The sequence below is a fragment of the Struthio camelus genome, chromosome 12 (genome assembly GCF_040807025.1).
Source record: "Struthio camelus isolate bStrCam1 chromosome 12, bStrCam1.hap1, whole genome shotgun sequence".
Classification (NCBI taxonomy): Eukaryota; Metazoa; Chordata; class Aves; order Struthioniformes; family Struthionidae; genus Struthio; species Struthio camelus.
Window position 1 is genome coordinate 24346747 of NC_090953.1, and position 15933 is coordinate 24362679.

Consider the following 15933-nt stretch of genomic DNA (forward strand, 5'->3'; position numbering starts at 1 on the left):
TTTCTGAGCCTGAGCTGACATGGCACAGAACAGCTCTTGTGCAATGGAAAGTGCGGTCATACCCTGCGAGTGACACCAAGCCGCAGGAGCAGGCACAGTCCCTGTCTGCTTTATGACAGCTGAGCAGCTGAACTGGGTTTTTTTCATCTGAGGCTGATGATCCAGCCCATGCCCCAGTGACTAGTGGGCACCTTCCCCTCCCCTCTCCAGACACTGTCCCCAGGTGCCCAGGATAACTCTTTCTCTGAGTACCTTGGCGCATTTGTGCTGTTTAGCATCGCATTGTCAAGCAAGGGCAACACAGAGCATAGGGCTGCCAAGGTGAGCTATAACGTTTTCCCAGAGAGGAGCCCTGGACTTTTTCATACACCATTTCACCAGTGCTGTGCACTCCTCACACTTTACTGTGGAAAGAGGTATGCTGTGTGTATTTGGGGGGTGGAGAGGGTGTCATGGTATTGTACCTGCTCACAGAGAGAGCGTCAAGTATGAAAGCGAAAAGCTTGAGGTGTCAAGCTGTCAGCTTCAGTTAGCATTGCTATGTGCTGTGAGCATTCAGAGGCCTATTCCAGACTGCACTGGAGGAACCACACTAGCATAGCATCTTTTTTCTTCATTTTCTGATATAGAGGTCAGGTGGTGGATCTTCACAGTTTTAAATGTTGACTGAACACGTGTGTGTCTTTTCTGCTCCCTGTCCCACCTCCTCTCCCTGCCTCTCTCCTTCTCTCCACTCTTCTCTCTCTCTCTTTCTCTGTCTCTCTGTCTCTCCCACACTCACTTTGTGGTCAGGAAATCATAAACTTCAACTGCCGGAAGCTGGTTGCCTCCATGCCCCTCTTTGCCAACGCAGATCCCAACTTTGTGACATCCATGCTGACCAAGTTGCGGTTTGAGGTGTTCCAGCCAGGGGATTACATCATTCGGGAGGGCACCATTGGCAAGAAGATGTACTTCATCCAGCACGGGGTGGTGAGCGTCCTCACCAAAGGCAACAAGGAGACCAAGCTGGCAGATGGCTCCTATTTCGGAGGTGCGTGTTAGCGAGTCACCCCTACGTAGTGAGACCTACACCTATTGCTCATATGTTCTTTAACTTGCCCTGGACACGCAGGGATGGCAGTCCATGGAACTGATATCTCCATCACCTTTTCCTCCACCCTCTGTCTCTGTTCATCTCACCTGTCTTGCTGCTTCCCTTACAGCAGGTTGCACAAAGGGGAGTGACAGCAAGTCTCGGGCAGTGCGCGAGTCTAGATAATAAATAATAATAAAACTGAGAAGGAAAATTTAGTTCTGGGAGGTTCATTTCTTCTTTGCCCCAAGCAAATTGGTAGATCTGTGAAGCTGAGAGCCTAAAGGAAAAAAATGGAGCATTCTCAATTCTCCAAGTACATTTATAGTGTTGCCTAGTCCTACTGACTGGCATCTATCATATGAGGTACTGTATAAACACAGAGAAAAAGCATAGTCCATCATCTCCCCAGCCTGTGGCTCAGCAAAATGTCATGAGGGTCAGCAGGCAGACATAATGTATCAGCAGCAGAGGCCTGGAACAGTGAGACTAGCAAGAGGGCAGAAAACACCATAAGAGAAGATTTAGGATATTGCTCCTACCAGTAATACAGTGCCACCCCTGCTATTAGAGCCCTGCAGAGGTCTCACTGACACCCCAAGACAGACAGTTTTCTTGTAGGTGTACTTTTCAGTAAAACACTGAATGCACCACAATTCACAGCCTACTGAGAAAGACAGAATACAACCTGCCTTTCCTTCCCTCTGTAAGACCTGTTCCATTCAAAAAATCCCTGTCATGCATTTCGTACAATCTTCTTACAATCTTAGCTCCTGTAAACAACCTGTTTGCACCTACGTGCTGGCTCTGGGGTGCAGGGATTTTGCAAGTCCCTAGCAAGTGGGGTCAGTTCACCGGGATTTGGAATTCGAGAGTTGGAGTCAGGACACCCTGACTCTGACTACTTCGGCTAAAACTGCCCAGTAGATTCAATGCATTTTTGATGCCACACACACACCTGCTCACATGCACTCAAAGACAGCATCATTTCCCTAGGAAAGCCACCTAAAAATGCACTGTCAGCATTGCAGCCTTGTAGTGCTGCTATACTAGCGCTTTGGGGCAGACCCAGAATGAGTCCTGAGAGTGGCACCGGTAGACTGACACCCAACACACAGCATGGAGAAGGATGCTGCCAGTAAAGGGGCCTTCTGTCTTTAGGTCACACCATCTGTCTTTAGGTGCCTGCCTTAGGTGCCCAAACTCTGTGTGTAATCAGTGGCAAAGCAGGACTCAGGAGCTCTGCACTGGGTGTTTAAGGAGTGTCTGTGCCCAAATGAGGCTTGTATGGTGGAGTCAAGGGCTCTCTGTTTTGTTAGCAGCTGAGTGCCCTCCTAGGAGCGGCTGCCTGCAGTGTAAATACACCAAGGGTTAGTAATAAATGGGTGCCACAAACTTGGCTTATCCTGACAATCTCTAAGCTTATAGCACATCTACAAATAATTTCCAAGTGTCTTTGCAAGACAAATGATCGCAGTGTGGAGATCACAATTACTACCCAGGCATCAAGGCCATAGGTCAGCCCAGAGTCTCTGCTGAAAATCTAGAGAGAGTTAGCTTTAGTGAGGGCACAGCGTGACCTTCTCCTCCTTGTGCCCATGAGGTGCTGGAGGAAGACAGCCTCTCCACTCCGAATGCACAAATGATATCTTTGATAATCCACCATAACAGAACTGGACTGGCTAATTAGATCAGCAAATTCCTTGAGGTGCAATTGTATGTAGCAGCTGCCACAACTGAGCCCCCAGTATGTTTTTTTCTGATGTTATTGCATATGGAGAACATTTTCACCATTCATGTTTTCAGTGGGAAAGAAGGTAGGCTTCAGCTAGAGAGGAAGCTGGGTGGCAGACAGGACTGCCTGTGAGTGACAGTTGCAGGTCTTGTATTACAGGGGTGATGGTGTCTGCCCCCACCTTCTCAAGCTGAGTCTTTCATTCCAGAGATTTGCCTGCTGACCCGTGGCCGGCGCACAGCCAGTGTGCGAGCTGATACCTACTGCCGGCTCTACTCCCTCTCAGTGGACAACTTCAATGAGGTGCTGGAAGAGTATCCCATGATGCGGCGAGCTTTTGAAACTGTGGCACTGGACAGGCTGGACAGAATTGGTAAGAAGAAAGTGTGATGATCCCCTTCCGACTGCCTGCTGCCCTGGCACTCTGTCCCCAGACTTGATCCTTTCTTCCTCAGCTGGAGTTGTGACCTGAAGGAGATCCTAGTCTGTCTCTCCTTTCCTGACTTCAGCTCCTTCTAGGAGCCCCATTCACAAGCAGCTAAATCCACATCCTTCTCTCTCTTTATTTTTTGCAAATACGCACCTCAACCTGCTCCTGCATCCCTTTGTTTCCATTTCCAAGAGGTCTTTTTAAAGAACCTGCAGTCTGAGCTGTCAGGGTCATGCTTGGTGAATTCACTAGCTTTTGAATTTTAGTTCAGAATGTGCAAACACCCACAGCCTCCAAGGCTCAAGAGAAAACAGGCCAGGCTCTGACCACCAAGCCTGCAAGCCAGCCCTAGGATTTCAGTGAAATGTTTTATGGCAGAAATCATGCCTCAGCATGAGGGGTTGGCTGTTTGTTAGAGCGTGGCCTGGGTTTTGCAGGGATGCCAGCTATGGTATAACTGCATGGGTCAGTAGTATTAATTTTTTTAAGACAGAAACTGACCACCACATAGATGGGGAGCAATCTTTTTCCCGGGTACATTGGTACCGTAGTGGCTTTTTCTTGGATCACTATTTCTCTAATCATAGCTGAAAAATAACTGGAGAAGTAGAAAGTGCTGTAGGGAAGGGAAAGCTTGGGATGCTTTCTGATCCGAAAGAGACTCTTGTGCAAAGCCATCAAGTGCACACAAGTGCAAAGCACCTGTCCAGTTGTCCATTAGAGTCCAACTATAAACATATTCAATAGAAATAGGCACTTGATAGAACATGGAACAAGTAATAAAACATCCACACCCCAAAGTAAACACTACTAACTAAAGAGTATTTCTGAAATGTAGTACCTCGTAGTGACCCATGCCAGGATGCTGTCCTGCCATGCAGGAGACATCACCTGTGCTGCGAACCTCATTGTCTAGCTAGAGAAGACCGGGGTACAATTCCCCAGCACAGCTAGAGATGCTTAGCTGAGATTAACTGACTTGCACAAGGTCATACAAGAAGTCTTTGCAGAGCTGAGGACTGAGCATTTCAGAGTCCCAGTCCAACTTCTTTAGTTTCTTATTATACATCTCTTAAAGCTGCACTCATTTTCATTGCTTTTCAGAATCGAAAAGGTCAGTGCAGGTCTGAGCACAACGTAGAAGACAAACAGGATAATGGGGTGGGGGGGAGGGGGGAGGGAGGAAGCTAGCATCCCAGCAAGGGGTGCAGTGCCTCTAGGGCTTTTCATGCCAGGAACATTGTATTCTGTGCATCTCATTACCTGCTGCAAATCAGAAAGTCTAACCTCTGAGGAAAAGGTTATGAGCTAAATATGTACAGTTTGGCAAAGCCCACACTAATGAGGCCCTAGTGTAAGTGGCAACAGTCCCATCACTTGGGTTATTCAAATTAAACTGAACAAACTGCTAGAAAATGTAATGTCAGGCACAACCAGGGAAGGGCCAGCTTGACTTTGTTATCTCAAATTCTCTGAGATTAGACAGTCACTGCTGCTCAGCCCTCCTAGCCTTATGCTCTCAGTGACTGTGCATACAAGTGGCGTCCTATGCTCTTTGCCCTTTACTCTGTCTGCAGCTGCACATGTGGCTAAAATTCATAGAAAATGTAGCAGAGAGTGCTTTTCAGTAGTCATGCAGAACTTAGCGGAGCTTCCCAAAACCACTATGAAATTAGGTGAATCCGTGGATGCTTAACTTACAGTGAGCTCCACAGCTGGGTTGACACCAGTACCTGAGTGAGTGAGTTTGAAGCTATATCTCAGGTATGTCCTCTTCTACTACAGTGAGGACTGTGGGAGCAATAGTCCCAATGGAAGAGAAAAGCACAAACGTAGATCAAGTGAGAAACTTGAGGTCTGAGTTTCAGCTGACCTCCTGGAGATAATAAGATGGACTGTGTGTTTATAAATTGTTAGGTCCTTTCGTTGTCAGCCTGTAAACCCCTAAAACATAGCAACAGGTCTCAGGAGATTGGGTAGGAAAGGGGGTGATAGACAGACAGCCCCAGTCAGATTGATTTCCTTGGGAGAGTTTCCACCAGTCAATGGATCACTGCAGAGAATCACTGCAGGGACTATTTACTTAGACAAATGTCATCTGTACAGCTGCTAGAGAGGCATGTTGGCCTTGCGATTGCCTGAAATAGCACCTCTGCCAGCAATCAGCAGTCAGGCCAGATCCCCAGGAGAAAGGGCAGGGAAGCTGGAGGTGTGGTAGAGGAGTTCCAGATCAAAGAGCAGGCTCTGGTTTGATTGCTGGCTGCATCGTAGGCGCTCAGCGCTGTGATCTGTGCACCAGCCGCTGTTCTGCTATTTGGATCGTGCCTGGAATGGTTGTGTGTTGCTCTCCCTTTGCTCTTCCCTCGAGTGTACCTGAAGGAGCAAGTGTCTTGTTGATGCCCTTCCAGACTCTGTCTCCATGTCAGAGAACTTCCCAAAGTTCTTCCACCTTTCTCACACTGTGTTGCTGCTGTCAGCATGAGAATGGATTGTGTTCATTTTTCATGTAACAGCAGCATAAGACAGTGTTATTCTCCCCAGTTTACAGAATAATCACAGCCCAGAGCTTCACAGAGCTATCCAGCTGCCCACTTGCTGTTGATATCAATGCAATAAACGGTTGAGCACCTTTGAAGACAAAGATTGAAGTGATTTGCCCAAAGTAGCGCTGAAAGTCAATGTTAGGGTAGGGAATTTTACAAATGAGAGAACTGAGGCATAGGGAGGTAAAGTCAACCTGCTCAAGATCACAGTGAGTCAGTGGCATTGCGAAGAATAAATTTGGCCAACACAACTCCTAATCCTGCAAGCCCAAGGCAGTGCTCTCTTTCCACAGCTCCATCAGAGCTATGTCTGAGCTATTTTTGTGATGTTGCCAGAGTTTCCAAGGAACAACACTTAGACCCTGAGTCAGACCACTTGTCTGGGGCATTTCAATGCAGACAGCCTTTTTGGCATGGAGCCCTTTTCCATTTCAGCATGGAAGCAAACCCAGAAGCTTGGCAGAAGCCAGGCAGAAACCGACACATCAGTGCTGCTGTGGGAAACCTTTCTTGAAGTGATGGTCGAGGGGGGAAGCTGCTCCTTTCAGCTCTGCTTTCTGAACCAGCATAAAGAACCTCATATGCTTCTTCCCCTAGGAGAAATTCACTTCCACATGTAGCTAGCTGCAAAAGGTCAACATAAGGTCAGAAAGTGGCATACAGCTACTGGAATAGAGGGCCCTTTGGGGCAGAGCTCGAGCGTTGTCCTCTCCTGTTTTTGCCACTCTGCTGACCTGAGACAACTATCAGTCCCTGTGCCATATAAAAAGTGCAAACCTGCAGAGTCATACACTGGAAAATCCTAGTGCTGCCCCTGTTTCCCTGGCAATCAGAACTGAGAGCTGGCTACTCTCCCAAATTTTCTTCATCCTCTACCATTGCAAAATACCCTGTTGTGCCCAACACTCCTTAACTAGAATTTCCCAAAAGAGCCTGGGAAATTATACACATCCTACTGAAATTGGCAGACCCCTTGGAAACCCCTGTCTTTATAAATAAGGCATTTCTTCACTTTCCACAGAAATGTGCACCATCTGGAGAGAGCTGTGCCACAGCATGCTACTGTTTAGGGAAGTCACGAATACTGCACTGAGCTGAGACTCTGAAAGTAAAGGGATTATTATAGGAGGAGGATAAGGAACAGAAATTCATAAAACCCAGGTATGAACAGAAGCAGAAGCATATTTTTGGTTTATGATATGTTCAGATCGGCATCCGTACACAAGACGGAAGCAAATAGGAGCCTTTTTTCAAGTCAGTCGTGCATTCACTAATTCCCTTCTACCCAGCTGACAGCATGTCCTTGAGAAGCCCATGCCTCACTGAGTTCATGAAATGCTTCAGAGGGATCTAGCAGCATTCTGGTACCAGGACAGACCCATTCAGTATTCTCCCTGTGCAGCGAGGAAGCAAGAGAGCAGGGAGAGAAATCTCTGTCCATCCAGTCACAATGACTGAAGAGGTGTTTACAGGATTAGTGGCTATACAGGGGATTTGGAAAGCATGGTCTAAGCTTGTCTAGGTGGCAGAGAGACAGGATGAGAACATAAGACCCCAACTCTTGAAGCACCAGGAGCAGTACTGCTTGACTGGAGGTGAAACGAGGCATTTACTTTGTGCAGCAAATGCAGTTTGAAAGCCTGTGGCTAACGAGGGGGGCGAAGAGAGGGGCAGATGGACCTCGCACTGTGTGGCCCCATCACTTCCTGCTGGTAGATGTTCAGTGCCACAGCAGGAAGGGCACAGCCCCCCAGAGTGCTGTCAGCTGCATTGATTGCTCTGGCAAAGAGCTTGTTGATGTATCCTTCTAACCTCTGTTGTTAATGAGAATTGATACTGGCGTCCTGCCTGGGTCATGCACGGCTGAAGAGGAGGTTTCCCAGGTGTTTTGCACTGGCAGAGCTCTTTAAAGACTGAAAGGGATTAGTCTCCAAGAATTGACTGAGGCCTGGATTCTGCAAAGATTTGTGTCCCTGCTTAACTCTGTTCTCAGAGTAATTTCAAACTCTAAACAACTCCTCAGGCTGCAGAAAATCACATGATTAACTCTCCGCAGGCTCAGGGCCTGAAGATTGAGACTCCAGGAAATTAGACTAATATATCACTGATTAAACTTTCCTCTTTTTCTTGTTCTTGACCCAGCTGTAAAATTCTTCTTAATATTTGTATGTTGAAATGATTTGATCATTTCTCCAGTGAGTACTTCTTTCTTTGTCTGCCAAGCCTTTGTGAATAGTCCCAGTTTGTGATGTGTCAGTTAGTTACATAAGTAAGTCGCATGATTCTGTTCCCTGACTGGCTTTGAAACTGGCTTGCAGTGACCATTGAAGCTTAAAATTAGATTTTCACAAGTATTTGCACTTGTAAAACACAACCACTCAAGTGTTCCTTGAAAGTAAATACAGTACAGGTTGTGAATATTGTCAAATCGAAGTTCATTGATGCATTCAAAAATATGGGGGGGCAATTGTTTCCCATTATTTGTTATGCTGTAATAAATATCATAGATATCTTTCATACAGCTGCTTACCATCCATATCAAGGTGACCGGTAAGAGCTGAGAGCATATTTTGGAGCCAAGTAAAGTTATTTTTTCAGTTTCTTCAGGAATTTCTCACTCCCAGTAGCCTGAAATGTATATATTTTGATACAAGGATCCTAGTTAACACTGGATTAAGAATGCCTTGCATTTCTTCCGGGCACTGCAGTTGCTAAAAACCAAAGAAAAGCTAATACAACACAATACCAGTCTCTAAACATTAACCCGAAGGTATTTTGTTGATAGTGTTGTTATGGTACAAGAGTGTGTCTATCAAGGGATCATAATGGTAGAACTAGTAAAAGCTTTGCCATGTAGACATGCTTGGCTGTTTCTAAGCTTTTTCACTTGACACCCTATTTCTCAGCTCGTGATCATACTTCTGCAATTGAAATGCTGTTGGGTTTGCACCCCGCTTGCCTAGGTCATGACAAAACCTCTGGGGTCTGCTGCCTCAGAGGGTTGACTGGTCTGATGTTAGGTAGGTGGGCTGTGAATTAGAAGATCTGGGATCTATGCCAAGCTCTGCCACAGACTCCCTGTGTGACTTTGTCACGTCTTTGCTCCGTGCTTCAGCTCCTCATCTCTTCTACAGGGAAAATAATACTAACTAGAGGAGCTAGTCTCTGAATGCTTCTTAGCTGCCTATTCCCTCATGTCAGCTGCCATGCAAAATCATGAGAGTAGATGGAAGGGATTAAAATGTCGATAGTAAAACAATATGTACTCAGCATAAAGTATGTACACTGTATCCACATTGCAGTCCCAGATTTGTTCACCTTGCTCAGGTGAGTGACCCCAGAGAACAGCATGTCGTAAGGCTACATTAGTTCTTATTTAAGGCTGCTCATACAGACACAGGTAATTTAAAGATGCAAGTTCCTGTGGCTCAGGATTAATACATAGCGCTGGAACTTAAGTACTGTGGGGAAAAATTTTGTTTCAAAATCACACTGAAGGCTGCCCAGCTTTTTAAAAAGGTGGAATCTTATTAGCCAAGTACTCAGCAGCTAACATCAATGGCTGATAAGTGATAACACAGGTTCTCCTGTGTTGTGTTGTCTCTGGTCATCTGACAACCCCCCCCCCCATACATAGCTGTTGATGAGGAATCAGAGTTCAAATACCACTGTGCTCTCTGACTAGAAACCCTTTCCCATCATTTCCAACACTACAGTGCAGACACCTGCATCTGAACCAGTCTTAACTTCTTTTATAGTCAGCAGAGAGAAAAAGGCATTTCTAGAGTGTGATTCATCTTCTCCTACAGTGGCTATCTGAAATGCCTTAGGTGGATCACACTCTGGAAATGCTATCTAGCTCAGACATAGGTGTTTGCAGGGTAGGAGCTTGAAGTTAAGCAGGACTTAGCTATTTAAATTTCCTTTAATTTGGAAGGGCAGGCTCGGACTCAGAGTGTCGTGTGGTTAGCCTAGCCAAATATATCAGCAACTCACCAGCCATGACTGAAGGCAAATGACTTCAGTTTAATTAAGGTGAACTGGAAATCTTGTCTGAATACAGAAATGCCATATCTCATTTGACTCTAGAAGGAAAACAAAGCCTAAGGTACCCCAAGGGGCACAGGGAACTGATAAATGAGATCTTAGGAGACCTGCCACTGACCTTGTAAGTGACCTTGTTTATCCCAAACAAGTTTACCTTGCAGGGTCCAAGTTCTCTGGGAAAAGTTAGGTCTTTTAGGCAGGTGTCACCAGTACCACAAAAGGACATCTGGCTAGCTGGGAGACATTAAGCAGGACCAGTTTTGAGGGGGGGGGGAGTGGTAGGAGATGCAATATATTTGTGCCCCCATCTCCATGGGTGCCCTGAGTTCCCAGATTCTTTTTATTTTTGAGAGCGCCACATGCACAACTATTGGCTATTTGCAGCAAAATAAAAAACCTGTTCCGATAACATTTTCCCCACTCCAACACCTTTTTAAATAATTTTCAAACCCCTTGTAGTTACACAAAGTAGGACCTGCTTCCCTCCCACACCTCTAAACATGGGAAAGTCGTCCTGCCTTGAGTGCAGTCCAGTAGCTATCTGCAAACCGACCACACTGCAAAGCACACAACTGGCAGAAAAATGGTGCCAGAACATCCAGAGTCTGTCAGGATAAGTCCTGTCACGGCTGTCAGCTCCTTTAGGGCACTGCGAACCGAGTGCAGGAGCTTCAGCTCCAGGCACAAGTACTCCTGCCACTTGAGGAGAAGAAGGCTCTTTGGCTGTAGTCTCCAGCAATAGGTACCAGCCAGGACACTGTGCTTCAGGCAGCACAGGGCATCACAAGCACTCCAGAACTGCGCAGTTCTTATACCCATTCATGTGTATTCACAAAATATTTGCTCTGGGTAGCTCTATATGTTCCTCGGTGGTTCTACAGAGCTGTATGCAATGGGAATAAGTGTAAAGAGCAGGAGGGAAGAACATCATAGGAACAATTTAATTTAAATGTTGTTTAACTATCATGAGATTAATCGGATACTTTATTCTCTATGTATCATTTGACCTACAGCAGTTTAGCCCAGTTTAAGGTTATGTTCTGTCTCTTAAAAAGAGACTGACTTAGGGAGATCTCTAATAGGTTTATGGGAGAGGAGATGCAATCAGGGGTAGGCTTGAGCTGTACAGGGAAGGAAAACCTCCACTTGGAAAAATAAGGAATTGTCCATTTTAAACTTTAAACTAATTATTGTTTGTTAATACGGTAATAAGACATCTGATTCAGTTCACTGTTCCAGTATAACAGGCTCTACACTGATACGATTCATTTCCCTTTCCATATAGGATCTGGCTTTCCTGCCATACTCCCCTATGTACAGATTTAGTTCCAAATAGACTTGGTGAGGACAAAGGAGGGGAGAAGGGGATGTCGTTCTACTTTAAATGTGCCACCGGAGTTCAAATGGTATGTCTTTAGCAAGAGAAAAATGCAACTACTATAGAGCAGTTTGCCAAGAACTGCACATCAAGTTTGTAATGTATACACATAGCCAGAGTGCCAGAAAAGTTAATCTAAATCAACTTCTAGAGCAGATTTATTAAGCGCACTGAACTTCTGTGTGGATGTTCTTACTCAGAACTGAAGCTGCTGAAACTGAGCCAACCTTTACATGACAGTTAACACAGTTTACTGGGGGTTAACCGAAACTGGAGAGAAAGTCAAGCTTGATCAGTAAAAGAGCATGTACACTAGGAGTTAAGAATGATTTTGAAATTACTGATCCAGCTAATTTCCCTGTATACTCAGACTCTAAGGCTCTGACAGTGTCAAGAGCTGGTGGAGACCCTCCAGCCAATATCGCCCAGTTGCCAAAGGGTTCCCTAGGGGCGTACAAGCAGCTGTGGCAAACTGCCAGTGTAATGGGTATGTATGTCCAGGGCTTCTTTGCCTGCAGTTGCCAGTTGCTGTATTGCCCCTCTGGGCACTATGGCAGCAAGGTAAATTACAACCAACCCAGCACACAGGTAACACAGGCAAAGATCACCTTCATACCTGCACTATGCTGTGAGCTTCTTGCTGCAACCAATGGTCTGAGCAGAGTATTTAGTACCCAGTTGTATGAATAAGAAGAAGAGAATGGACCTGAGAGAAGTAACTATGTGGCAAGCCAGGGCATAAGCCAGCCTAATAAAGTGAGATTATTTCAAATACATGCAAATTCAGAAAGCAATTCAGTGACCTGAATTCTTAAACTGCAGCCGTTGGACTTAGACAGAATGAAAAGAGAAATGAACATAAAGTCACAGCTAATTTCCCCTGCGTCTGTGCAGAATTTTAACAACAGAAAGCTAATTTTGATATTTGATAGAAGAATTATTGTTGAGTGCTGGCTCTTTTTATGAAATCACATGGCCCTTTCTCTGTGTTTCTTTGTGTGCTATCTGCAGTAGAGCATATCTGACTTTGCAATTCTTTATTAAGGGAGCAACATCTATTAGTTTAGTTTCCACAATTTCACAAACCACCAATCCACTTCATAGCTCTGATAGCTTTGCTAGAAGCATCTTTTAGGCTCTAAATCTCTTCTTTTTTCCTATGTTTAGTCCATTGCTGCAGTGAGGAAAATTGGGGGAGGAAGGGGGTTCAAATCCACAGCACTTGTTAATGTTATTTATTTTTGTCTGGCCATGAGAAAAACCATATTGTGCTAGGAGCTGTACAAACCGAATAAAAAAGTGAGTTGTGCTGTGGAGACCTTATAGTCTAAGTATTTTAACTGTGCTGCTGTTGCTCTGTTAGCTAAAACTTACAGGGCTCCCTCAGTCCTGTTCGGAGGTATATCCAGCCCAACTGGCTGCTTGGGGATCATCCAGTCCTCCCTTCATCGGGTTGTCACACACCACTGGCCCTACAGAAACTTCTGTGAGTAGAGACTTGCCCCTTGACACAAAAAAGGGAGCTTATCTCTCTTCTGTAGCAAGGTACTGGGCCTTGAACTACAACACCTCAGAGTAACCAAGCACAGGGAGTTGGAGTATGAGGTGGCTGCTGATGGCTCCCATGCCGGCTACATAGCACCCAAGTGAGCACTGAGACTTGTGTCTCCCAGCGAGGATGCAGAGCAGGAGTTTGAGGAGGCAGGGACATGGGCTGATAGGGACAGGGAACATGTGTCATAGGCAGTTAGGAGGAAGAGAGAATGAGGCTGTAGGTTTCCTCAAGGACAGAAAGGATGTCAAGAGTGAAGAAGTCAGGAGACATAGGACTGGGAATGGTGAGTTATATCAGCCATGGAAGGGGCTCTTGGGAGAGAGGACAGGCATCTTTACTCTTTAAAAAATAATTTGGCCTCTGATTCTAAATCTTGCCTGGGGTTCTGCTCTGGCTGAGGCTATTCCTACGTATAGAGGTCAGAGGTCTGCTGAGGTTGAATAACGGCCTTCACAAGCTCAGGTCAGTGTGGCTGTGATTTTGGATGAAAAGGATCTGAGCTTGGTTTCTGCTGCTGCATGAATGCCTCTAAAATGTCCACAGGTGTATTAAGCAGGCTACAGGCTCAAAGGCAGAAAAGACGTAACTGCCTGCTCCACCAGAAGCACTAAAGCAGCATAAGGCAGGGAAAGGTGAAAAGCAGTGCTTTTTCCCCATAAAAGCAGATGAGACCTCTAGAGACAGATGTATGGAAGCATTTACCCAGCAGCTCTTCACCTCAGAGGACCAGGGTCAAGATCTGAGCAGGTTTTTGTAACCTGGAAGAATGATTTGGAAAGATGTGATCCACCCAGGGCCAATACTTAGAAGAGAAGAAATAATCTTTTCAGCAAAGGAAGCAGAGAGTTCCTTGCCTTGGGAATCATCCCTTAGCAAGGACACTGCACTAAGCTGCGGAGCCTAGCTTTAAATATATCCCCCACTGTAGCCACACACACACACACACATGCTAGTCAAAACAGTTCTTCTTGTAGCTCTCCCCTGAGCTCTGCAAGAGCAGGAGCTGCTGAAATGGAATCAAGTCCTTGTTCACTACAAACCAACCTCTTTGTGGAGCTGAATTTGGTGATGTCAGTGTAGCCTCATGGAGAAGCTGGGTGACTTAAAAGCCTCCCTTAAAAAGCTTGCAGAATGAGTAGCTTTCCTGAGGAGGTGTCCTGCTGCTCCAGACACATCCTTTTGCCGCACGCCCCAAACACAGCACAGCTTCCCAGGGTTTCAGTTCTGGGGCTGGCAACAGCCCTTTAAATTCTTGGAGATTGGGAGGCTTGATGTCCGAAAGCTTCCAAACTCTGATTAATCAATACTCATGGCAACGCCTCATCCCCAGCATCTGCTCACATGAAGATCATCCAGGGGTCCATTCCTGATTTATTTGGAAAGTGCCCAGGAGCATGAATCAGGGCTTTCCTATGCGATATCATGTACAAATACAGAACAGGAAGACAGTCTCTGAATCCAGAGCTCACAGACAGAGCTGAATAGAAACGTTCTGAGGAAACAAAGGTGTATTAGAATCAGTGATGCCCAAAAACCTCAGATTTCACCAGTTTCCCACAAGGGCTGTTCCCAGCAGCAGAACTTGAAAACCCCAAGTTTCAGGTTGGCCTAGGATCCTAGGTTGTCTTATAGACCTGATAGACAGACTTCTCCAGTGCCAGGACACCAAGGTCAACATCCTTTACGTGTTGACATTTCTGAAACAAAACGTTTGCTGGATTTCCAGTTCATGGCACATGTCAATAAAATGTAATGAGTAAAAATTACTGCTTTCCTTAGAATAGCAATAAATTTGCACAGTGTTTTGGGGTTTAGCAGGCATACTTGGGTGGATTGTTTATTCTAGTATCTTAGACTCTGCTCAGCATTTTAGTTTCTGTGCAATAAACAACATCACAGAAGGAGAAACTCCTGATAACATGTAGCCTCTGTGCTTCCATGATTAAATTGAAGGGGAAACAGGATTGCCCCTTCCCCTCCCCTAATGAAGCCTTAGCAAGAATACAGGACTCTTGCAGTTCACTGACTGTAGCTGTGAGCTTCAGAACATCATTTCAATTAGGGTCGCACAGAGCCAAACTAATCAGCCGTTCAGTCCTCTGATTCCTCATTGAGTGATCTCCTTTTGAGGCAGGTGCAGTGACAATAAATCCAGGGCAGGAAAAATGAATTTGAATCTAAAGCAATTTCATAAATAAGATGAGGGGGGAATAATCTCAGAACCACCAGCCCAAGCAAACTCACTCCTCCTGTCTTGTTCAACTGTTGGCTTGCGTTTTATGCAGGACTTTAGTCAAACCTACCAGGAGAATGTCATTGTGCCAGCAGCGCACTGCTGTGTGCCTGTCATAATCTGGTGCTGGCTGGAAGAAGGGTTTCCTCCAGAGGCAACTAATAGGACTTATATTGGGGTGTAGAAGCATCATGTAAATGATGCAGTTTGTTAGAGTGGTGGAAACTATCTTTCAGTCTGCTAGCCAATTACAATTTTGAAAAATGGTTTTGAAAATTCCTCTCCCCTTCAAAAATAAAAAAGGAACATTTTCAGTAATTTTGTAAAATGTTCTGGAAATGCAAAAAAGCAAAAATTTGGTATTTTCTTGGTAAAACAGAAAAGAAATAAAAAGTTGATCAAATGAAATAGTTGATAAATAACAATTTTGTTTGACTTGGGCCAAGGAAAATATTAAAATGCAGTGTAATTTCAAAGGAAAACTGAAATGTTTTCCTTTCTAGTAAGCATTCCAAGGTTTTTGCTGGAATTATTTTGTCAGAGTGGCATAAATTTAAGGAGCTTTGATCAAATCATTTTTCAGTAAATAGTACACCTTTGGAAGATGTTAGCAGGTTCTCTATTTAGTGCACTCCCAAGGAAACCGGAGTCTGCTGTTCAGCTCTTTCTGCGTTGTCTCTGCTCTGTTCTGTGTTGTTCTGCTCTGGTTATGAAAACATCAGGCCTCTCAATTCATCCGTGCAGCTCTGATTAACATCGCTCTGCTTTCTCGTTCAGATTGAGGGCAGCAGTGGAAATTACAGGCTATTCAAGCACAGAGAAGCAAATCAGAAGCCAGAGACAGGTGACATGGAATTAAAGAGTGAGATGAGGTGTTCACTGTGATGACGGAAACACAGAACAGTTGCTGGTATTGAGCTTTTTGGAAAGCTGCATG

General features: G+C 45.2%; 1 protein-coding gene across 1 annotated transcript in view; it reads left to right on the plus strand.

Moving 5' to 3' along the window:
• Positions 1-15933, plus strand: part of HCN4 (hyperpolarization activated cyclic nucleotide gated potassium channel 4) — a 116041-nt gene that overhangs the window by 90627 nt on the left and 9481 nt on the right. The window contains exons 6-7 of the mRNA XM_009675720.2: positions 793-1033; positions 3019-3183. Coding sequence (XP_009674015.2) covers positions 793-1033; positions 3019-3183 — 406 coding nt within the window. The remainder of the gene's footprint in view (positions 1-792; positions 1034-3018; positions 3184-15933) is intronic.